This window comes from Carettochelys insculpta, chromosome 3 (assembly GCF_033958435.1).
Source record: "Carettochelys insculpta isolate YL-2023 chromosome 3, ASM3395843v1, whole genome shotgun sequence".
Taxonomy (NCBI): Eukaryota; Metazoa; Chordata; order Testudines; family Carettochelyidae; genus Carettochelys; species Carettochelys insculpta.
Window position 1 is genome coordinate 91,185,225 of NC_134139.1, and position 25,864 is coordinate 91,211,088.

The 25,864-nt window shown below is 41.6% G+C and overlaps 1 protein-coding gene across 1 annotated transcript in view; it reads left to right on the top strand.

The window, feature by feature from the left end:
- NOX3 (NADPH oxidase 3) overlaps positions 1-25,864 on the top strand; it is a 61,191-nt gene that overhangs the window by 25,192 nt on the left and 10,135 nt on the right. Inside the window, exons 8-11 of the mRNA XM_074988702.1 lie at positions 1,172-1,264; positions 7,267-7,520; positions 11,022-11,184; positions 24,295-24,441. Coding sequence (XP_074844803.1) covers positions 1,172-1,264; positions 7,267-7,520; positions 11,022-11,184; positions 24,295-24,441 — 657 coding nt within the window. The remainder of the gene's footprint in view (positions 1-1,171; positions 1,265-7,266; positions 7,521-11,021; positions 11,185-24,294; positions 24,442-25,864) is intronic.

Genomic DNA, 25,864 nt, shown 5'->3' on the forward strand with positions numbered 1-25,864 from the left:
CTGCGCGTGAGTGAAACATGGCACTTGCGAAGTGCCACAGCCGGCGGCATGCTAATGAGGTGCTGAATATTTATTTCAGCGCCTCATTAGTATTCTTCGATTTGGCCATTATGGCCATTTCACAGTTTTTTCTAAGTGTAGACATGGCCAATATGAATGAAGATTTCCTTCTCATAAAAGCTGCTTTATCCTACTATCATTCCGGCTTGTACACCCACCATCAATGTTGCAGCAAACAAATGTTGATTTGGGTGGTTTGAAAAGCCACATGTTTTTTCGGGTCTTTGGTTAGCTTCAGTTAGCTTTTTGTGCATTCTTCCATCTCTGAAACTGGGAATATGATGGTATACTCTGTACAGACATATATCTGCATTTTTGTAGTCTTGCAGATTCAGGCATATCTAATTATCTGAAGCTATTATAATCCAGCTGACTACAATTATCAGACTAATATACATGATCAGCTAAGAATCTTTGATTATTATGTTGCTCCTTATATATGATAAGCAAAGTACCATGATTGTGTATAATATCTATGATGCGACCAGTTCAGTGCCATAAATCAGCTCACACCAATTATTGATACGGAATAGACTGGTTATGTGAGTGTTCATATACTTAAAGAATATGTGAACATTTTGGATCTAATTGTGGCTAGAGCTGCACATATTTGCATACTATGTAACTGGAAGGACCTTTGCTAAATGAGAGCACCGGTGGCGGGTGGGGAGGCTACCTGTATTCTATCTACTCTGAAATGTCTCAGAGTCTCTGTTTAAAAAAAGAAGGGGAGTAAGACTCTGGATTTTTCTCCATAAAGGTATGTCTCTGACTTAGTGATGAGATATATACATACGGCTCCTAAGTAGTTAATCCTTTTTGTCTCTTAGCAGGAGAAGTTTTTAAAGGGAAGTTTGTGACCAGAATGCAGATATACATAACACAACTTTTGTATATGCCTATTAAGAAATTCATTATATTTGTTTCAAGAGTATGCTAGAATTTGTCTCTTGATAGACAGTACAAGTAATGTGCTGTCTTGATGGGTCAACCAAAAGCCATAGAAAAAAGGTCCATGTCATATAATTTTATGCTAATTGCTGATTTCATCAGACATGAAAACTTTTTGTACCTTAAGTTTTGTTGGTTTCTTTTATGTAACTTTTTACAGGCCTGGAAATGGGTTTTAGGTCCAGTGGTGGTATACATCAGTGAAAGAGTTGTTAGGTTCTGGAGATTTCAGCAAGAGGTTGTCATTACAAAGGTATGTAATGCAGTCTAAATGTCTGAACAAAAAGCAACATACAAATTATATTGTTCTATTAACAGAAGATTTTTGTCAGCTAGTTTTGCTGATGATTTCAATGCTCTTGGTAGCTTTGTCTTCAGTGCTAGCTTCTTGAACTCTTTCAGTATTACCAGGTAGTTTTGCACAATATTGCTTTTTAATTTGATTTTAGCATTTGCTCCCACTACAATAGCAAGTATACAAATCCTATGGCCAAGTCTACACTAGGACATTAAGTCGAATTTAAGGGCCTAATGTTGATTTTTATAAACCATCAGTCTGCACCATTGCTCTCATAATGTTGATTTTAGGGGCTCAACTGTTGATTTTTGTAGTGCCGCATTCACTGGGAGTGACTCCTAAAAGTCAATTTTTCAATGTCAACCTATGGAAATGCAGATGGCAGCATGATTAAAAACTATTTTATTAGCCTCTGAAACTGTCCCACAACATGTTCTTTCTGGTCATTGCTTCACCTCTGGTGCTCTCCAGATGAGCAGGAAGTAGGTGACAAGAAGCAGTGGTCATCAGCCCATAAATTTTCCTTTCCTCTCTGGTCAGTGAGCAGACATCTGGAGCACATCTCTGCAGCACACACAGTACCCATAAGTTCCCATGATCACAAAAGAGCACCAGCATGGAGCCATCAAGAGATCTTGGACTTCATCCCAGTATAGGGGGTGGAAAAAGCTATCTTCCTTCAGCTCAAAGCCCGCAAAAGAAATGTTAATATTTATGCAAAGACATCACAAGGCATGATTCTCAAAGGATACATCAGGGACGCTCAGCACTACCACATTAAAATCAAGAAGCTGAGGCAAAACTACCAGAAGTGCAAAGTAGCAAATGGTCGGTCTGGGGCATCTTCCCAGAAATGCCAATATTATTATGGACTTCACGCTATTCTGGGGACAGATTCAACCTCTTCACCCAGAACACACATTGTCTCCTCATTAAAGAGTGTTCCTTGACAGGCTCACGAAGCACAGTCTGATTTGCTGAGCGAGGAAGAGGTAGATGACAGTGAGATACAGTCAAGTGCAGAAGCAGATCGTGCAAGCCAGGAGCCACTTTTCAACTTATATCCTGTCTGCTTATCTCAGGAGGCAGTTTTGGAGGCAAATCAGGATGCTGGAGAGGGCACTTCTGGGAAGTTTGCTTTCTTTCTGCTGATAAAAGTATGTTGCAGTCGAGAGGTGGGAGGGTTTCTGCCTGTTTCCCTTCGTACAGCTTGTTAATATGTCTGACGATGGAGCACTGATCCTGTTTAGACAAAAAGTTGAAGTATTTAGGCACTTTCTGATTCTCCTCACAAGATTTATGGGGAGACCTGACTTGCTCCTGTTTCCACAGTGAGACACCTTACTGTGCCAAGGAATCTGGATCATGGCCCCACAGAGCATTCTTGGAAATCTTCCAACATTGTACCCGAACACAATGAGCAATCTTTCCTTATCCTTTTTTCTTATACTGAATAGGCTCATGTCACATTTTTGCAACCTAGAATGCATGGGAAATTTCATGAGTCGCTAATGATTTTTTGCCGGTGACACCCCCACCACAGAGCAAAACTCATGCAGCCTTACTGGCTTTTAAATCACGGTGCAGCTTTAAAATCCAGGTGCTGGATTTTTTTTAACTCCTCCTGCAGAGCCTGCTTTTAAACAAGGTGCTACTTTAAGAAGTCCATGGTGCAGCTGTCCCCTCCCCCCTAGAATGGCATCCACATGGGCGTACAGCAAACCCCCTTTCCCCCAGGGTCTTTGGGTGATCGGACCCCCCCCCACTTCACATGTGCACCTGCAGTGACTTTTAATGATTTTTTAACTCCTGGAGCAGCTGCTTTAAAATCCAAGTGGTGCTTTCAGAAGTGCATGCTGTGGCCAACCCTCTGCCCCCTGGTTCAGTGGGAGATCAAAATTTTTTCCTATGAACCTACAAACAGCTTACTGTGGTGTTGAAGATAATCAGCTGCAGAAGAGCTTAAAGCATTCTGCTTGGAATGAAAAATTCTTCAGCCTTAAGAGTCCACAGAGTGACCTTGCAGTTGCAATATTTTCTTCCATTGACACAGACAGCCCTTCATTCTGTCAGTATGCTCATTGTTCCAAGAGAAGACAAAAACATTGCTGTTGACAATGCCATTAGTATTTCTGTGTGTTTTTATGTGAGGAAGCAATCTTGCAGTCTGAAGCAGAGGGCCCAGTCTTCCCCTCTGAGGTTGTCACAGATGTAGAGGAGGAAGAAGTCATGGCAAGAAACGATAGGAATTATTTTGATGTGGCAGCAAAGGAAAAAGTTGAGCTGAGAGAGTGAAGGAAAAGCATGATGGATAACCAAGCACAAATGAATGCTTCAGTCCTGCCCATAATGAACAGGTAGACTGAATTAATTGAAGCGTGCCTGAAAAGTCCTGGTCAATGAACTCTGCACCCCCATCCAACACATGCGCCATTATATGCCACCCTATCCCTACACATTCCCGTCTGCTGCCCAGGGCCTTGTATCCCCCTGCCCCTGAACCTCACAAATATTATGAAGAATACAGCAGTCTCCAACGACAAGGGTAATGTTTTCTTCACTGAGGTCTAAGTGGGTCAGAAGGTATCTGAACCTGCTTTTAAAATGACCAAAGGCACATTCTACCACCATTCCGCACCTGCTCAGCCTGTAATTAAAGAGGTCCTTACTGGGGTTAAGGTTGCCTGTGTATGGCTTCATGAGCCAAGGGACCAAGGAGTAAGCAGGGTCACCAAGAATCACTAGGGGCATTTCCACACCCTCAGTGTTAATTTTCTGGTCTGCAAAGAGGGTTCCACTCTGGAGCCTTGTAAAGAGACCAGAATTCCTAAAGATTCACATGTCATGCACCCTTCCCAACCACCGTACATTGATGTCGTACATTGTACATTGCCGTACATTGATGTCAGTGAAATGACCTTTGTGATCCACCAAGTCCTGCAACACCACAGAGAAGTTCCCCTGGCAGTTAATATACTCTGAAGGCTGGTGGTCTGGTGCCAAGGTGGTAATGTGCATTCCTTCAATGGCCCCACTGCAATTAGGGAACCCCATGGCAGCAAATCCATCCACTATGTCCTGCACATTCACCAGAGTCACTGTCTTTCTTAGGAGAAGCTTATTGATCACCTTGGCTACCTGGATGACAGCAGCCCCCACGGTAGAGTTGCCCACTCCAAACTGATTTCCCACTGACTTTTAGTTGTCTGGCATTGCAAACTTCCATGGAATAATTACCATATGCTTCTCAGCTGTTAAAGCAGGTCTCATTCTCATATTGCTGCACTTCAGGGTGGGAGATAGCACTTCACAAAGTTCCATGAAAATGGCCTTATGCATGTGGAAGTTTTGCAGCCACTGCTGATCATTCAATGACTGCAAAATGATGAGCTCCCACCAGCCCAACCTGGTTTCATGGGTCCAGAACCTGTGCTGCAGGCTGTGCAGTGACTCCAGTGCCGCTAATAACTCTGCAGTGCTACTCACCAGATCTTCACGTCCATCAATGCCTCCAGCATCAACCAGCCTGGGCACTTCATTTGGAATATACTGCATCACAGTGTGAGAGTCATCACAAAGCACTGCACCAAACTGTAAAGTGCGTCAGGATCCATTTCATTGTTTGTAATGGAAGGCATCAGTCAACATAAAAGCAGCAGGAACATTCCCTCGTCTGTTTGTTTTAAGTGAAAAGATGGGAGTGACGGAAATGCATTGTGGGGTGATGACATCAGAAATCCAGAACCAACTTGTGGCAACTCTTTTTCCCACAAGACACTGGCACAAAATCCCAAAATGCAAACCATCTGCAGGAACTATGGGATAGGTGCCCACAATGTACTGCTGCCAGAGTCAGACTTTGGCAACCTTTTGGGGACACACTAAATCAATATGCGAGCAGTTTCAGACACTCAAGTCCAACTTTATAAAATCTAGTGTTAAAAAGTTGACTTTAACAAATTCGACTTTATTCCCAAGTGTAGACTTTCCCTATGTGTAATGTGACAGACCGCTGCCTGGGGGCTACAGAATTCTGCAGGAAGGCAGGTATACTGGCTGGTGGGGGAATGCTTTCCTGTTTCCCAATTAAGGCAGACAGCTGGGGGCCTCATTAACCATTAGCCACAGCTGAGTCTAATCAGCAGTCATTGGTTAGCTGAGGCCCTGCACTCCCTATGAAAGGTTCCCCCTAGCTGGTTGCATGGGGGGGAGGTTTTGGAAGGTGCATGCAAGAGCAAGAGCAAGAGCAAGAGGTAACACAGGGAAGTGGTGGGTGAAGTGGCCCAGGGGTAGGTTGCTACGTTGGGGCAGGGGAGAAGGCCCTGCCAGCAGCCACCTGACTTTGTAGGGACACTGGGCTGGAGTCCAGGGTAGAGGGCGGGTCTGGTCTCCCCTACCCTTCCCTGAGGGTTATTCCACTAGAACAGGCATGGGCCTGCAAGGGGACTGGCTTTATTCTGCCCCACTTGGGACTTGCCTATGATAAGGATGGCTTGCTAAGCGGAGACTCCTGCCTCTGGAAAGGCCTGGGCAGATAAGGGGTCTCCATGAGTCTCTGAGGCACAACAGAGAAAACCGCCAAGAAGCTCAGGGACCCACAGGGGTTTACCAGGGACTATGTCATAGTAAGCAAATTTGATCCACAATGTACCAGCCTGATGATGAAGCCAGTGGTCAGATGAAGTCTCTCCCTCTTTGGCTCCATTGAGTGAAATCCTGATCTTATTGAAATTGGCAGCAAAACCCCACCTATTTTAAAGGGGCCAGGATTCCATTAATGGAGCCTAGAGACTTGATGGTGGTTATGAGGTATATCCTTAATTGGCAGAAATAGCCCTTGCTCCTGTGAAGGCAATAGAGTTATGATAACTTACATCAGATTAATATCCGCCTTTAAGTTCAAGGCCTGTGGCTCTCACTTTAGTGTAAAGTAGGAATAATTCCACTGAAATCAAGTGAGTTACACAGTTGTGAAGCCAGCTTAAGTGATGTCAGACTCAGGCTCTACGTATAGAATCATGGCCTGGAATGATAATTGTAGCTGGTGAGGCCTCAATGGTAAAGTCACTAAAATGAGAATTTCAGTGGAATTAAAATTACTGCTAAGCAACCATTCATGACACTAAAAAATGAATTTCTAATAAAAGTAAATTAGACTTCTATTCAATGGACTTGGTTGTTCTTACTTTGGTGTAAATCAGCAATAACATCATACATGTCAGCTGAGTTGCACTACAGTCAAATTGGTGTGAAGGAACATTAAGCAAAATATGTTTGGAGATACTGTTGTATGGTCTCTCTCTGACTCCCAAGCTAAATGTTGCCTAAAATGTGGTTTGTTACACAGGGTTCACTTGGCTTCTCAAACCCATAATGCAAAATACCATATAATACATTCAGTGGAAATTATGGGGCTGATGTTGAGTAACTGTAGCATGATGATATACAGGTTGAACCTCTCTAATCCAGCACCTTTGGGACTTAACTGATGCTTGGCAAGAGAATTTGCAGAACCATGGGAGGTCATATTGTCTAACAGCATTACCAATACTTCCACTGCTTACTGAGCTCTTAGAAAACATTTAGCAGTAAATTATAGTTAAATAACAGCACAAAATGCTGAGACCCAGGATTGGTGGCTGGAAGCACACTTATGGGATCATGGGAAACATGGCCACACCCATGATAAGTGGTCTTCCAGCTAGTTAAAATCATGTTGAATTATGGAGTTTGCCAGACAAGAGAGTTCCAGATTAGAGAAGTTCAACCTGTACTGTATAGCACATTTTTCCACTGTCAGCTTCAAAACTGTGTCCCACTTTATAGTTCCTTTTTGCTGACAGCAAGTAGAAGTGAAGTAGAGAAGCTCTGAGACTTACCATAAATGAGTATGTATTCATAATTAACATAGCAGAACAGGAAAAATAGATCTTTTCTTCTGGTTTACTGTGGTTTAGGTGGTGACTCATTCCTCTGGAGTCCTTGAGCTCCATATGAAGAAATGTGGCTTTAAAATGGAGCCTGGTCAGTATATATTTCTACAGTGCCCTGCTGTATCACAATTGGAGTGGCATCCTTTCACACTGACGTCAGCTCCTGAGGAGGAATTCTTCAGTGTGCACATAAGGGTAGTTGGGGATTGGACGGGAGCCCTGTTCAAGGCCTGTGGAGCAGAGGAAAAGGCCTTCAAGGAGCCATGGAAGTTGCCAAGGTTTAAATGTTAATATTTGTGTGGGTTGCCTTTTGTAGAGTAGATAATCTTGGAACCATCTCAGTACCTCATTCTGCTAAAGAACAATATGGAAATTAACTTAGAGCTTTTGGTTATTAAGAAGGTCTGCCACAAATCCCAGATTCAGAATCAGCTCATACGTAAATATGGCCATTTAGCTGTACCTGTGACTATTTATCGATCAGATTAAAAGGAGAGTAGGAGAGTAGCCATTTATGTATGCTAGCTTCCCATCTGTTTATGCATTTAGGTTCTTATAATGGCACCTGTCGTCATAGTATCTTACCTGTTTCTTGTTCCCTAGCCCCATGTTATGCTCTCCTCCAACAGTGGTTCTCAGCCAGGATATGCAGAAGTCTTCCACAGGGTACAGCAGCTCACCTAGATACTTGCCTGGTTTTATAGCAGTTACATAAAAAGCACCAGTGAAGTTAATACAAATTAAACATTCACACGGACAGTTCTTGTTAATGCTGTTTGTCTACTATACCCCGAAATGTAAGTACAGGTTGAACCCCTCTAGTCCGCCACTCCCTTGCCTGACAAGACCCATAATTCAGCATGATTTCAGTTAGCCAGATGACCACTTATCACAGATGTAGCCAAGTTTCATGTAGTCCCATAAAGTTTGTTGACAGCCACGAGTCCTGGCTCTCAGTGTTCTGTGCTGTTGTTTAGCTGTAATTTACCCCAAATGTCTTCTAAGAGCCCAGTATAAGCAGTGGAAATGTGGGTAATGCTCAGTGATTTTTTTCTTGAAAAAACAGTGCTGGAACTCACTGCAACCTTAAGCCACCCCCAGGCTTAACCTCCTCGCAGCCCCAAACTGTACCCAAGATTTAACCCCCTGCAGCTGCAAACCACCCCCAGGCTTAACCCCTCACAGCTCAAACTGTCCCACTGTCCTCCTGTTTTAGCACCAGGGAGCTGGAGGTGTGAGCAGCAGCAGCAGTGGGAGCCACAAATGGCTCCTTAAAGAGCCACATATAGCTCAGAGCCACCCAGACAGCTTCCAAAATGGTGGCACCAGAAAAAAGGGTGCCAGAACGCTGTTCTGGTGTGTTCCAGGAAAAAAGCTCTGGTAATGCTGCTAGACAGCATTGACCTCCTGTGGTCCAGCAAATTCTTTCATTCTGCACCAGTCAGATCGTGAGACTGCCAGACTAGAGCGGTTCAATCTCCATGATAGGTATATTCCAAATGATTTATTTTATTATTATATGGTTAAAATGAAAAAATAAGCAATTTTTCAGTAATAGTGTACTGTGACACTTTTGTGTTTCTGTGTCTGAGTTTGAAAGCAAGTAGTTTTTTTAAGAGATGTGAAACTTGGGCATACACAAAACAAATCAGACTCCTGAAACTGTACAGTAGTCTGGAAAGATTGAGAGCCACTGACCTACAGCTCTCTTCCAGTATCTGGCTCTCTCCTTCTACCTCCAGTCCTTATCTCGGAGCAAATCCTACTTCTCCCAGCTGTGCTGATCCCACTTTCATTTGGTTTAGGGAATTCTTATCTGGTGCCTTCACTTCTCCCCTCTACTGACCTGCAAACACCAACCTGCTTCTTCCTCCTTCCCAGCATTCCCCCGCTCCATTTTGCCCCTGCTTTAAAAAATCCTCTTTAGTTACCTCCCTTTCCTTCTATCTTTTTAAAGACGAGTGAGGCAAAGAGAGACAGAGGATTCCTAGAAGTGAGAGTCTTATAAAGATGGTGCTGAACATTTAAATTCATGGCAGCTGCTTTTGTGTCCCACTAATAATTAACTACTAGAAATGGTTCTGCAGCTTGATAGGCATGCTATGCAATTCCTACAAGATCTGCAAAGAGTAATATGTTTGGAGAATTCATATAACCGGTAAGCAACCTTTGTTGAGCTTCAATTTCAAAATAAAAAGTGTGTGTTTCAGGTACTTATAGAGAAGGATGAATTTTCAGAGTCACAAGGATTTAGCCATCAACATCTACTGATATTAATGAAATCATGCTGCTAAATCATTACTGCATGATATAGAAAAAGTGCTTCTAAATATTCCATAAAGCTTAGAATGCTTTACACAGTGTATAATATATCCTACATAATGCAGTGTACCCACATGTTATCTAGGCAGCTGACAATAAACTTCATTGTATGTTTTTATTCCCTAAATTCCCCCTGACTTCACTGGGAGTTTTGAGTGCTCCACAAATATAGGAATGGTCATAACACACATACAAATCAAAACAGATGTAGGGAGAAAAATAGGTGATGTTTATATAACCACATATTTGGGTTTGCAGCTAAATTGTCAAAGTAGCACATGCTATTTCACGTACAATTACACACACAATCAGAAATAGTTGAATAAAAGCAAACCAAATAACTAGTGTGATTGAAGATGGGAAATAGAGTAATTGAAAATGGGACATGTTTGCTTATGCAGCAACACTCTTAAACAAGCCAGCATCACGACATGCAAAATAGTAGATTTTTAAATAATTAATAAAAATGCCTTTTGTGGACTGTTACATGCCTTTTCTTTTCTTATTAACAAACTTGTCTTTTCTACAACATCCTTATGTTAATTTGCACTATGTAAACTTCAGTTTACTGGAATTCAAACAATAATATCTGCAATCATACAGAAAATCTGGAATACAGGAAGCCTACGCTTCCTCAAAGAAAGATGTTAGATTGCAAAACAGTCTTCCAAAGGAAGTGATGAAAGCACCATCACCTCAGTCATTTAAAATTAGGCTGTACAAAACACGCAATAGGATGGATTAGATGATGTAATTGTTCTTTTTCAGCTCTAATTTATATCCTTCCTGTTCAAATAGATGGATGCAGGCTAAGGACTGTTGCTTAAAGAGGAATTCAGACCTGCACAAATTTCTCTTAATTCTGATAGGAAGTATCGGTTATAGTTTCATTAAGTATATTTTATTTATGAAATATTTGTTTCTCTGGAATAGTTCAGAAACTAATTCCTTGCTCTCTCTTTCATTGAATACATACAGTACTTAAACTTTTCAAAAATATTAATAAATCTTCTTCTCCCCTGTCCTTTGAGTTATACTATATGGAATATAAAGCTTTAAAAAACAAGATGATTTGCAGTAAATCATCATTAAATATGCAAATACATTGGCTAAATTTGTGCAAATACCTTAGCTAAATTTGGACATTCAATTAAATGACTAATCACGTTTCAGAAAGCCTGAAAATTGCAATTGCATGCTTAAATACATGGCCAGGGTCCTAACTCAACGTGGATGCTCTTGTGCTCTCATTTCATATAAAATATCTGCTTTGCTATGAAATCCCACTAACTGAAAATTAAATCTTTGTGTAACAACAATTTGTGTGACAGTTTAGTCACGTCATTTTTATATACACATCAGAAGCACAATTTTTGAAAATGTAACCCAGTATCTCTCAGATTAAGTTACATTGCTATGTTGCTGACTTTTAAACAGATGTTACTTTCTTACTCCAGACTGGCTGTGGATGGACCATTTGGAGCTCCGACTACAGATGTTTTCCACTATCAAGTCAGTGTATGCATTGCAGCAGGAATAGGAGTCACTCCATTTGCCTCGATTCTAAAATCCATATGGTTCAAGTGCTGTAATCCTAATTCAGAACTGATATTGGAGAAGGTATGGGGGGAATAGGAATATAGTTCCTTTTAAGTAGTTCACTGCCCTCACATCCCCTGGCAATATTTTAATAAGCCAATACCGCTCCAGGTTAAATAACCAGCTCCTTCAAGTTGAGGATAGAAACTACTTTAGTTTCTGTTGAGATGGAGGAAATATCATTTACCCATTGTCCAATGGACTCAATAATTTTTCAGAACTTTCTGAGACGAAGTACCTTTTAGCAACTAGCCCACTCCATTAAAGGCCTAACTGAATGTTTTTATTTTGCCCTCAGTCACTGGTGCAGTTGCATCTTCTAATAATTCACCTTGGTACCCAGATAATCGAAAAGAAGTAAAAGAGGAGCATATGTGCCAATTTACTCGACCCCCAGTAGCTGCTCAACCACCCCACCATGCCTTCCTCCAAGACTCCGACACATTTCTTCTTATCACTGCTCTACTCCAGGCACTGCCTCTATTCTAACTCTTCTCCCAAGTTCTCTCCCCTCACCCGTCTCTTCCCACACCTTCCCCTGTCTCTTTCTGTCTCCATTCCTCTCCCTCTCCTACAACACCTCCTGCATGCTGTTGAACAGCTGATTGCAGCAGGTGGGAGGTGCTGGGCTGGAGATGCTGATCCTCAGGGCTGCCAGGGGGTGATGAGCACCTATTATATTTTTCTCATGGTTGCTCCAGCCCCAGATCATTAGCACCATTTAGAAGAAGACCAGAATGTTAGCATCAGGAAACTCAGTCGAAGTCCAATTAGTCATAACCTAAAGATTTTACATTGCTATGTATGGATGTGATAGAGGCATCAAGCGTTATTTGACGGTTAAGTCCTCTGTGAAATCCAGACTAGCAGAGCTGATTCAATGGGTCAACAGCCTGGTGAATCTAGACTGTTGGTAAATGGGTTGAGCACTTCTTGTTACGAGGACTTTTCAAACTCTTTCATGGACCAGGTCAGTCTGATCTGGTATGGTTGGATTGTGTCAGTAGAAAGGTGGCCATAAAAGAATATGGCAATAATGTAATTTCAATTGAGTGTGTTCCACTTTGTGTAATGCAAAGAGTGTGCGAAAACTGAGAGCTACAGCTTGTAACAAGAACTCACGCTTTAGTATCTTAAGGCTATAGGAAGCATTTGGGTCCCTGTAGATAGTGCATAACCACCAACAGTGCAGCCTAATGAATAGGGGCTGTCAGGAGGGGCAGGCAGGTTGTCTCCTGGGTGAAACTCAATCCTTCCTTTCAGCACCCTCTCAAGAGTTTGCAGTCCTCCCCATTAGCAGTGGGATTCGGGGGACTGGGCCCTCAAACTGTCAAAACAAAGTCTTTTCCAGCTGGCCTTTCACACTAGGTTAGGGTTCTTATGGTTGTAATGGTTCTCTTGGAGTAGATAGAGGAGCCCAGGCCTGCCTTCTCCTCCAGGCTTCAATCCAGGGCCCAATGGTGGGCAGTGCCAGTCAATCCCTTGGTGGCTAAGCAACTGCCTTCCTGAGCCACTTCTTACCCCTGTTTCCTTTAGCTTCCTGGAAAAAGTCATTACTGCTATATTCTGACCCATGCGCTCAGTCACTAGCCTCTTCTCTGTGGGCTCTCACAGATCTGGCTTGTCATGTCTCAGACAGTGAGCTCCAGGGCAGTATTTCCCCTTCAGAACAGCCGCCTGCCCCCTTTCTCTGCCTGCCTCAAAACGACCCTACCTTTTCTGAAGACACACCTCCAGCTGACACAGGCTTTGCAGGAGTGACTGGGCATGGCTGCCTGACTTCAAAGCTGGTCCTTAGCCCCTTGCTCTTCTGCGTGGCGTTTGGTGTCATCCATTGTCAATGATTCTCTTCAGCAGCATACAGAGCTAAAGCTACAGTGGCTTTGGAGGCCAGCTGTCCAAAGCAGAACATAGGTTGCCCATTGCAGTAACAAAGGAATAAAAAAGATGGAAGTCCGCTTTAAAATTCCTTCCAACCCCAACAGACACTCTGTTTTCAAAGTCAACTTTTAATAATGCAGAGACATTTAAACGGCATGTAAACGCAGCTAATCCTGCAACTAACTTGACCCTCAAACACCTGCCTTCTCCCCTTTTCCTTGTCCAGCTGTTTTTTTTTAACTTCCCTCACCTCTTCCCTACTTCTACCCAGCTGCCTGAGGAAATAAAGGGCAACAAAAATGCTCATAAATCATTTTAATATTTGAATGGGAGGAAATTAGGTTAATTAAAATGTTTGCACTAAAGCTAAGGCATTAGATAGTGCTTCCACTCCTGGTGACTAACCAGCAAGTCTCTCTCACACAAAAAAGGAGTTTGAACTATCTTTTGGTTTTGACAGAAACGGATTTCTTTCAAAAAGTAGCATTTTTTTTACTTGAGATTGAAAATTCCTTCTTAATTATTCCTGGAGGTTTTTTGTGTTCCCATCCACTTGCAGTTTTCAGGACAGCTCTGTGGGTGTTTTATTGTGGTTCTGTAAGCTACATTCGGCAACTATTGGCCAATTTCTCATTTTGCAACATCAGACAGGTCCTAAATAAAGTAGAAGGAACACAACAGGGTCTCTGAACTGTTCTTTGGTGTAATAATAATTTATAATATGGCAGTGACTTATGAAGATATCATGAAGAAGAAACAGCTGAAGTGGAAGTGGAGATCCATGGCATCCATGCTGGGAGCTGCTGCCTCTGATATAAACTGTCCCTTCCCCATCCACAGTGGCAAGCTTGTGGCCTGTGGACCTTTCAACCACTTTAACTCTTCTTCTGATGTAAAAACTTAACTGGGAACTGTTCAGTGTTTTAGATTTAGGGCCAGAGCCTGTAGTTGAATCTGTGGGAAGCCAGTGTAAGTAAGTATTCACCCATAGGGACCTGAATGCAGGTTCAAGGACTTGACCTTTATAACATTAAATAAGTTATTTGATGACACATTGCTGTTGAATGAATGCACAAGGTGACAAGGGTTCCAAATAGATGAGAGAGAGAGAGAGAGAGAGAGAAAAATAACAATACACCATACTTCAATAGCTGTAAGTCACTTTTTAGGGTATGCACTAGAGGACATGATGACTTTCTGGGGTGGATAAATGCACAAGGTTGAAGATACCTAAGGTATGCCACAGTGACCCATTAATTTATACCCTGCTATGGCTTGTTGGCACTAAATCTGATTGGGTCTCTGTGAGAAACAGGAGTACTATTATTTCTACTTTACATATAAAATTTCTGTGCTGTGGTTACCTCCTAAGTACAATGGGAGTAATGAAATTACTCAGAAGTGCTGTGAATCTAAATTCATTACTTTTGGAAGAACATCTTGAGATCTGGATGGAAGATGCTTTGGAAGTCCAAAGTAGTATTAGAATATTTTTTATCTGTCCTTTTAGTGAGAGTGACTTAATCTCAGAGTGACCCTGCATATTTTTCCATTGGCTAAAAGCTTTCACTTGTGACATAATTGCACATAATTTAATCTGTCTCAAAGAAGGTGGCGTTCTTTCTATTGTGATGAGTACCACAGAAATGCCTATTAAGAAAATAAATAAGAGGATTTTCTTTTTTGAACAGCTTTGCTTTGATTTGAGTACAGCTATCGTTTACACTTACTGAACTAATATTTCTTAGTGTTGCCCGCATATAGTTGAAAGACAAGTATTCTTAGCTTGCTTAATGTTTGCAGCTGTATAATTTGAAAAATTAGAAGTAGTACATGTTTATCTAGTTGATTTTGCAAAATTAAGAAGCCATAGAGTGTAGCTTTCCTATTGCTTTTTTGAGGGCTTAAAGGGAACATTCCAGTATCAAAACTGGAGTCTTACCATTCAGTTTAGTTACGCACCTGCTGATTTTTTTCCTCACAGCAGCTAGCCTCAATTTCAGAAATTTGCAGCTGGAATTTATGCAACTGAATTGGTTAACCCAGATTGGCAAACAGCTGTATCCTCTTGATTCCTCTTTAAGATTCACCTCACCCTACAAGCTTTCCAGCAAAATATTGTTCTTCAGAAATACTAAAAGACCAATATGACCTTGTGTTAAAGCTGTTTTTGGAAAATCGCTTCTATGCCTATAAGGCTGAGTGCTAAATTCTTGATAGCCTTGTAAGTGAACCTATGCAGGACCCTCACCTTTGCGTGTGGAGACAGAGATAACTACAGTGTGCCAGACTAGGCCCTGTAATACTAAGGGTGTAGTTCTTCATTTGTGGGCCCTGCACAGCCAGCCAGAAGCAGCTGAGAGGTACTTTACACACAGAATGTCTAGGAGCAGCAGGAGGAGCAAATGATGAATGTTTTCCTCTCACTGCCCCTGAGGTAATGTCCACACAGCAGCAGCATTCCAAAATAAGCTATTCCAGCAGAACTGTTCCAGAATAGCTTATTTTGAAACAACACTGCTACACACAAAATGTATTTCAAAATAGCACTCAGCTGTTTTGAAATACAGTGTCTACACACATGGGCCATTTCTACATGGCCACTTGTTCTGGAAGTGGCATGCCAATGAACAGCCCAGAAAATGCTAATGAGGCCCAGATGTAAATTTCCGGTGCCTTATTAGCAATATGATCATGTGATTCAGAGTCCGGAAGAAGCTCTTCTGGACTCCAAAATAGCCGTGTAGAGGTGTGGCCCATGGGGATCTCCCAGAAGGAAATCTTCCTTCTGGAAGCCTTCTGGGAGATCCCTGGAGGCTGTGCTTCCACATGGCTATTTTGGAGTCTGGAAGAGCTTCTTCTGGACTCCGAAGCATGTGACCATATGCTAATGAGGCAATGGAAATTTACATCCAGGCCTCATTAGCATTTTCCAGGCTGTTCATTAGCATGCTGCTTCTGGTATAAGTGGCATGTGTAGAAAGGGCCATAGAGCCTATCTTGATATAGAGCCATTGGAAGCACTATGGCTTACTTTGAAATAGGCGCTATTCTCTATATTAACAGCACCTATTTTGAAATAAGTGCTACTCCTTGTGCAATGAGCTTTACCAATTTTGAAGTAAGCCAACTGCTATTTTGAAATTATTTCAAAAGAGTTGGTTGCATTGTCCAGATGCTAGCATAGTTATTCTGGATCAATGGCTGTTATTTTGAAACAACTTTGTTTGTAAACCTACCCGCAGTCATTCTTGCTATGTTTCCTGAGTACAAGCTGAATCTCTTGCTGCACTCCCTTCCCCAGTACTCTGATGGGGTGGGGGCGGGCGTGGGCAGGAATGTTCATCATGGAGTAGTTATTAATGACTATCACTATGCTGAAAGCAGCTTTATGAAGTAGTTGCATGCCTAGGAAGCAGGTTATAGGATCTTGAGGTGCTCAGGCACCATGAATATTCAAGCCTGGGGGCTCAGGTCCAGCAATGTTAACTATGGCACGGCCTGAGTGTAACTGTGCAGTGTGTGTGTGTGTTCTCCCACAGGCTAATGAAAACAATGAAGTGCATTGTTGTATATAACTCCCTAAGGAAATGATAACAGTTTCCTCTAAATAAGTGGGTTAAGCCAAAGTCCATTTAATAAAAGAAAAACTGTGATGAGTTTGGAAGCAGCACAGCCTTTGCACCAGGATTTTGTGTGTAAACAGAGTCAGGGTGATTAATATGACAAAAGTCTTTGTCACTATAGTGAACTAAGGATTATTAGATTATTTCAAAATAGGTGCTGTTAAAATAGGAAACAGTGCCTATTTCAAAATAAGCTATAGTGCATCCAATGGCTGTATTTCAAAATTGGCTCTGTGTGTGTAGATGCTGTATTTCGAAACAGCTGAGTGCTATTTTGAAAAGCATTTTGTGTGTAGATTAGAATAGATTCCGGGGATGATTATTAGAATATCTCAAAATCATTGTCAGATCCTCCAGTAAAAAGGTAAGAAACAAAAGGCAGGCTAACAGGGGAATTTTGCAAGGGAGTTTAGAGGTGGAATTTGAGGGGGGTGGGGGGGGGGCGCTCCTGACCAGGATTGTGATAGTGACTGTGAAATGCTAAGGGAGATTAGAGAGAGAATATAAAAAGAAGAAACCACTCAATAATACAGTAATGGGGGATTTCTACTGTCCCCACATTGACTGGGTGCATATTACCTCAGGCTGTCTCTAGACTCTGGGGAACTGCCTGGAGAAGCTATTCCAATATTTGACCCATCCACACTGCGTCAACTGTCAGAAAAAGCCACCTCTGTTGAGACAGTCCTCCTTCCTTGTGGACACCATAGTAGAGGTTCAACTCAACCCAAATGTATGCTACAAACAAAAAAAAAAAAAAAAGAGGAAAAAAATATAGTAAGAGAACAAAACAAGTGCCATTGTGGCTTAACAACCAAGTAAAAGAAACAGTAAGAGATAAAAAGGCAGTGTTTAAAAAGTGGATATTTAAATCCTAGTGAGAAAATTAGAAAGGAGCATAAACTCCGTCAAATGTAGCACAAAGGTGTAATTGGGAAGGCAAAAAAAAAATTGAAAAACGTCTTGCCAAAACCTCAGACGGTAACTGCAACATTTTTAAATACATCAGAAGCAGGAAGTCTACTAAACAAACTCCCTCCCAGAGCCTTAAGCATGGGGGGCAGAGGACAAAGGGAATTTTGGATGATGGAGGGGCTTGAGCTTTGGGAACCACGATAATTTCTGCAAACTTACTGTCCCTGTATGCATGTACTGTATATGAGAGACAGAGCAGAGCTTTTTACTCTTCCTTACTTTGCCAAGTTTATGATGGAGGAAAATGAATGATAAATAGGTGAGGATGAAAAGGGTGTGGCGCATAAGTGCATTGTCAAAATAAGAGGCTGCTCAAAATCCTGCCTTACAGATCTGATTAATAGCAATAATGCATCAAACTCAATCTGCAGAAAGAGCACTTGGAAAATTTAAGGCTGTTTACTTCTGCAAGCCATCAAGCTGATGAATGTGAGGTGGGAGGGGATTTGTGAAACATAAATCTAACTAGGATCTTTTTTTTTTTATCTGAGGAGCCTAAATAACAGCACAGACTATTAACACTGTCTACTACTGCCCTCCAATAAAAATACAAAATTCAGAATATTTCCTTACTTACAGAAATATACTGTTCCTAATTTCATTCTACAGTGTTAATGAGGGTAGATTTTATTTGTTTTCATTATATTTTAATCATAGATGTAATATGTTGTGGAGTGCCCAGAGCAACTCAGTGGAAAGAAAGGCTGTTTATGAATAATAATTACCTTTTTTATTTTTATTTTAATAGGAAACTGTATGTCTCAGGCTTTTTTCCCCCCCGCCAAAGGCCAACTTTTCTCACTAGCGACTCTCTCCTTATTTCTCAGGACTCTATTTGTGGCAAAAAATTGTATTGTGCGGAGAAACTGTGTTAATTAATTACAAATATTTCTCATTTATAACAAACAACAATTTTAATAAATGAAGTAGTAACGGCTTCAATGGGGCTACAACAAGGAGGAATGTGGTTCAGTATATTGGGTTTGAGAAATTACGTTCTCTCCCCATTCCACTCCCAGCCATCTGTACGAGCCAGACATTTTTGTCAGGTGAGTTGTTGAAAAGGTGCAAGTCATTAGATGGTAAAATAGAGGGTGCAGGGCAAATTCTTTAGCAGAAGTTACCAACAGTCTTGATAAAATACAGACTGCTGTTTTGCACTGGTCTTACTTTCAGAGGTACTGGCTGCTTTTAGCAACTGCTGATATCAAAATTCCCAGACAAAAAAATCTTTGTAAAGGGAGGCATAATCATGTAAGTATTGTACATAACAGTTAACTTAAAACAAAACTGTTCTTAATTACCAAAGGGAAATATTTTACTGCCATTAGGCCTGATTCTCCTCAAATTTACACTCAGCTACAGCACTGTGTAATAAACCCCTCCCAGCAGTCCTAGACCCTTCTCTAATTCACAAAACTCTTCAGAATGAAATACACCAACATCTTGTCATATAATCACTTCTAATACAAAGCCAAAAAGCAGTCATGTAGCACTTTAAAGACTAACAAAATAATTTAACAGTTGATGAGCTTTCGTGGGACGGACCCACTTCTTCAGATCTATAATGTGACCAGAACAGACACAATATATAAAGCACAGAGGTCCAAAAATTGTTATCAAGGTTGACAAATCAGAAAAATTGTTATCATTGTTGGCAACTCAGACAGAAGGGCAGAAAGAGGAGAGCATGGGGTGGGGAAGTTAAGTGTTAGGTGAAACATCAAAGTATGTGAAGGAGTCTTTATAATGGGTCAGGTAGTTGTTGTCCCTGTTCAAACCACATGTTAATGTGTCAAATTTGAATGTGAATGTTAGTGCCGAACATTCCCTCTGTAGATGGTTGTTAAAGTCTCTTTCTCTAGATCATAAACTCTCAGGTCTTTAACAGAATGGCCCACTCCATTAAAGGGCTGGCTGGCAGGTTTGTGTGTTTGGAGATTTCTGATTTCTGCTCTGTGTCCATTCATTCTTTCTCAGAGTGTTTGCAGTTTACCCAATATACATAGCGTGTGAGCATTGCTAGCACATGATGGTGTATATGACATTAGTTGAGGAACAGGAGACTGTGCCCCTGATTCTGGAATTCATGTGGTTAGGTCCAGTGGTGGTATCTCCAGAACAGGTATGTGGACAAAGTTGGCAACTTGGCAAAGTTGGGCTTGTTGCAAGGAAAAGTTCCAGGACTAGTATTATTGAGGTATAGCCTGTGGTTGCTAGTGAGAATCCTCATAAGGTTGGGAGGTTGTCTGTAGGAGAGAACAGGCCGCTCACATAGGGGCTTCTGGCATGTGACATCATGATTTAGGATAGGATGTAGGTCTTTAATGATGCATTGCAGTGGTTTGAGTGGTGGGGGGCTGTAGGTAATGACAAATGGTGTTCTATTATTGGCCTTTGTGGGCCTATCTTGGAGTAGATGGTTTCTGGGTATTTGTCTGGACCTGTCAATTTGTTTTTTTCACTTCTGCCAGTGGATAATTAAGGTTTATGATTGTTAAAGTATCTGCAGAATTCTTCTAGAGTCTCTTTACCATGGGTCCAAAAGATAAAGATGTCATCGATGTATCATAAAGAAAAAGGTGGTAATGGGGGATGAGAGCTGAGGAATTGTTCCGAGTCAGCCATAAATATATTAGCGTATTGTGGGGCCATGCGAGTGCCCATAGCAGTGCCACTAATCTGGAGGCAAAAATTGTCCCCAGATCGGAAACAGTTGTGTGTGAGGGCAAAGTTGCATAGATCTGACAACGGATTAGCTGTGGTAGTGTGAGTGATGCTATTCCTGATGCCTGTAGTCCATCTTCATGTGTAATATTAGTGTAGAGAGCTTCTACATCCATGGTAGCAAGGATGGTGTTCTCAGGAATGATGTTTTGTAATTTCCTCAGGAAGTAAGTGGTATCTTGGATGTAGCTGGGTGTGTGGGTGGCGTAGGGTTTGAAGAGGGAGTCTACATAGGTGGCTAGTCCAGTAGTAAGAGTGCCAATACCTGAAATGATAGGATGTCCAGGATTTCCAGGTTTGTGGATTTTAGGAAGTAAATAGAATAATCCAGGTTGAGGTTTAGCTGGTGTGTCTAAGGCTGTTTCTACTCAGGCCACTTTTGAAGAATGTGGCATGGTAATACACGGCCCAAAATATGCTAATGAGGTGCGGATGCAAATTTCCCATGCCTCATTAGCACACGGTCACATAATTTGGAGTCTGGAAGACCGTTTTCTGGACTCCAAAATGCCATGTGGAAGCGTGGCCCTGGGAGAGCTTCCGGAAGGAAGTCCTTCCGGAGGTCCCTTCTTCCAGAAAATTTTTGGGAAGAAGGGGCCTCTGGAAGGACTTCCTTCTAGAAGCTCCCGGGGGCCACGCTTCTACACAGTGTTTTGGAGTCCGGAAGAACGGTCTTCCGGACTTCAAATAACATGACCATATGCTAATGAGGCATGGGGAATTTGCATCCACACCTCATTAGCATATTTCAGGCTGTGTATTACCATGCCACTTTTGAAGAAAGTGGCCTGTGTAGAAATGGCCTAAGTGAATAAGGGCCCAGGTAGAAGCAGGTAGTTCCTTAAGTAAATGGTGCCGTTTCTTTTGGAATTCTAAAGTGGGATCAGACGACAGAGGTCTGTAAAATATGGTGTTGGAGAGTTGTCTGGCTGCCTCCTGTTCACAGTGTGACTTATTCATGATGACAACAGCACCCCATTCCTCAGCCGGCTTGACTATAATATCCGAGTTATTTTTGGGACTCTGGACAGCATAGCATTGAACATAGCTGAGACTGTGTCTCATTTGGTGGTGTTTGCATATCATGTCAGTCTGTGCATGGCTCTGGAAGCATCGAATGTAGAAATCCAGACTGTCACTACAACTGTCGGGGGGTCCCCACAGAGTTCTTCTTTTGGTGTTGGGGGAGGGGGGGCCATCTGGCAAGTCAGACTGTTGTTCATAGGTGTGTTGGAAGAATTTCTTTAGATGGAGATGGGGAAAGAAGGCTTCAAGGTCACTGCAAAATTGTGTTGAGTTTGTGGAGCTAGAGGGGCAGAAAGGAAGACCCTGGGATAAGAGAGACTCCTTTTTGGGCTGAATTAGTAGCTGGAAATGTTAACAACATTATCCGATGAGCTGTGGTTGTTTTAGTATCCTGAGGTATGAAGTAATTTAGTTTATTGTCCTTTCTCTTTTCTAAGGAGTGGAAGTGTGTTTCATAAATTTCTTGTCTAGTATAGGTAAAGTCTCATTCTGTGGGATCTTGCGTGGATGCCTGATTACTGATGAGAGCATCAAGTTGAGAGAGGTCATTCTTACTCTTCTCTTGTTTAGTGTAAAGAATTTTGATCAAGTGGTTCCTCTGTTTCTTAGTGAGTGTGTGGCACAGATTCTCACTGTAGTCGTATAGTACAATGATTGTAATGGGTTTTTCCACTGTCAGGCCCTTGCATATGATGTCCATCCTCTTGCATTTGGAGAGAAAGATGAAGTGGGCCATTCTGTTAAAATGCTCCATGACTGCATTTTCGTTTTGATAGAATACAGACTAACACAGCTATCTCTCAGTTACTATTATAATACAAAGCAACATACTCCCTTTCTACCATCTACATGTCACTAGAAGCTACACAACTCAGTCTATTTCATCTACCTTGCTTATATGCATTCTAAAAACATCACAATGTCTGTCTCATTTGCCCTCCACAGTAACTTCAAAAACCTCACGATAAGTATGCCTCATTTTCTGCTATTTATTCTACCAACATTGTCTGTAAATGCCAAATTATCACAATCGCCAAAACACAAATGTATTATAAACACATTGTGATTTATTCAAGAATAATATTAGTTAGTAGTAATAGTTTTCGAAGTAGCCTAATTAAATGAATAAGTGTGAGGCTAAAAGACTAGAATTAAAAATTTCTCTTGCTGAATTTGAAGATGGACTTAGCCAGGTTTTGAAATGTGATCTGTTTGAGACAAAAAGATATTAAGACCTGCCAGACTTTGACATTTAAAGATGAAACAGGGTGACTGGGCGCATGGTGAGAAGGAGAGAGGGGATTTTTTTAAAAGACCAAAACAATATAAAACTCACAGACAACAGAAGAGCCAAACATTGTTTTTCTGACTTTGTTTTTAGCTTTATATCTTTTCCAAATTTTGTTGTCCCATTCTTTTCTTCTTAGAGTGCATTTACTGAAGTTGTGTCTATGCTACACCTCCCTTTCAACAGGGGGATGCTAATGAGACATGTGGCTTGTCCACAAGGGGTCCTTTTCGACTGGACCCCGCACCCCTTGAAAACCCCTTATTCCTAGAACCAGATATGACTATGCAGTGCCTCATTGGCATATCCCCAAGTGTCTCCATTAACATCCTCCTTTCTAAAGGGGAATGCGAGTGTAGACGTAGCCTTTGAGAATGAGAGCGAGAGAGAGTATACCCCTTGAGAGAGAACTGGCTTCTTATGGGTTATCTAGCATACTTTGAGGGATTATACAAATAATTATATTAAAAGTACATTACAAGGCTGCCAATACCTGGCATCTCATCCAATCTAAGGTTATTCCAGCCATCGCTGCCTCTGAATCCCACTTCCTCTTAGGTCCTCATTCAATTTCCCCATTTTCCCACCCCAAGAAGCTGGTTTGCAACCCTCCTTCTGCCCCCCATGCATTTCCCTCACTTGCTTCCAATCCCAGACTCCTTCTCCAGATAGCCCCAGCCTATCCTTCCCTGCCTCCTAGGCTTACTTTCTTTGCCCAGCTGGTTCTAATCTCACCACGCTTTTTGTCCTAGTCAACTATTTACCCTCCTATGGGTCTGGCTTTTGTTTCCTCTGTATTTGAATTAGACTGCTTCCTCTCCTATGCTGCCTAGGTGCTATCTAGAGGATAAGTGAGAGCAGAGTACCCTGCCCTCAGATCCAGTGGCCAGCTTTAGCCCAGCCCGCAACAGATGGGAGCAGCAATTACAGAGAGAGCTCGGGTTTACTCCTGTAGCCTTTGGCTGGTGCATGCTCAGGTGCTCTGTGGGAATGGTGTGTGCAAAGTCCAGTCGTGTGTAGGAGTTGTGTCCAGGAACATAAGTGTTTAATGCTACACTCAACACAGTGTCAGTAAACTTGAGACTAAAAGGACAGAGTGGGCTAGTTTCCAAGTTTTTCATCTTAGCAACTGAACTTCCATACCACCATGATGGGCCTGGTGTAGGCATCTCAACAACACAGAGTATCTTTCTTAGGGAATGAATGAAATTGAGTGTTATGATCTCAACTTACTCTCAATTTGATCTCCTCTTGGAATCACTGTGCAGTTTCTTAGGACTTTCAGTCTCTAGTCAAGAAAAATGCAGTTAGGTTTTGTAAGTTAGTGTGGTGATGCATTGACAGAGTTACATGGCTTGCATATTGCCTGTCTGCATTAATACTTTAATCACTAAATGTACTCATATTTGTGAAGAAGAAAAAGGTGTATTAAAACATATAAAGAAACTCCAGTGTCAAAAATAGATGGGATCGTGTTTAAATTTCCACTGGAGCAGAGTAGCATGCTATAAGATTAACCACTTATCTCAACGTATATAATTCAACTGCTTTATGGAAAGCTTGTTGAAAGCTTGTGTCTTGTTGAATCTTCTTACTTTTACTTGACAGGTTTATTTCTATTGGACTTGCAGAGATCCATCTGCCTTTGAGTGGTTTGCTGATCTCCTGCTCTTGCTGGAAACACAAATGGCTGAGAAAGGGAAAACCCATTTTCTAAGTTATCATATATTTCTTACTGGCTGGGATGAAAGTCAGGTATTAACAAATGGGTTTGAGTTAATGTACCTTACTTTTCCAGTATGGCAGCATATGATATAGGAACAAGCAAATGGATGAATTAATGTAATTACATTTAATTCTAGAAGTTATTTGATGAACAGGTTTTTTTCTCCTAACATTTTCTCTTTTTTAATATTTTGTGATATTTTTTCACACATACACCACTGTGACTCTACTAACAGAGAGCAAGGAGACAAAGAACTGTAAATATAGAGCCCACTTCCAGCTCAGCTTTTGAAAAATAGGAACGTAGGAATTGCTGTACTGTATCTAATCCATGGTCCATCTACCTCCAACCTCCAATAGCCTATCTCTGGAAGTTATGAGTACCATCTGCTGTGATTAAGGTGGGAAAAAAATTGACAGAATGGAAAATTTCTTCTGAATTAAGTTGGATGTTGGCATGACAGTTTGTGAAATACTTACCACAAATATTGGTTGTTTTAAAATTGCTACTATTCTATTTATAAAATATATTTTGTTATGCAGTGTGATGGAGTATATAAATCCCATACTGGAACTGAAGTGTTTAAGGGGCAGTTCTAAGCCTAGGAGATTTCTTTTACCCCTCCCTCTCCCCCCATCACCTGCAAAACCAACTTCAGCTGGAGGAGTAGTTTTAAAGAGAGAGAGAGAGACCCTTAAAAATTGGGCAGTGAGGATAGGAGGACAAACCTATCCTGAGAACTCCTGAATAAGGGAACTATAAAAGCCTTTACTTCCAGGAACGAGCTATCAGCAGGGCTGAAGGGTCAGATTTTCCTTTTTTATTAATATGTTGGACTTTGAGACTCTGAGGGGAGGCAAGTGGTAGGAAGTGGCCCAAGAAGGCAGCCTTGAGGCACTTCAGTATGCTGATATTGGGTTGGAACCTGGTACAATTGGAGGGCTCATGCTCCTTGTCCTCCCACCCTTGTTGTGGAGAGTACAAAAATCTGTATTCCTCATACCTCTCAGAAGTACAGAGAGGGTAAAAATGTTGGAAGTCCCCAGGTGAAAGTGAGCCACCCAGGGGGTTCAGCAGGAGAACTTAAAGCCCTTCCTGTGATGAGGACGTGGGACTCTATATTTCTTTGGACTCTGTTACCTAAGGCTGGTAGAAATTACTGTGGTGGCCTGAATGAAGAGCTCAGTCAAGAGGTAGGGCGTCATGGTGCTGGAGTGCTTGCCAGCAAGAGGCACTGGAGATGTAGAAAGTGGAGGCCCGGAAACAAAACAGCCCCCATCACATCCATATAAAAATCAGACTCTGAATTGGTCAATCAAATCACATTAGGCAGAGGAAAATAAGACCTCTAATCCTGATTCCTAATTTTTGCTCTTTGCATTTAACGAAAGCAATCTCATAGGATTAAAAAGAGAAGATATACCACATCATTCTTTTTCTTGTAGCTTTGCT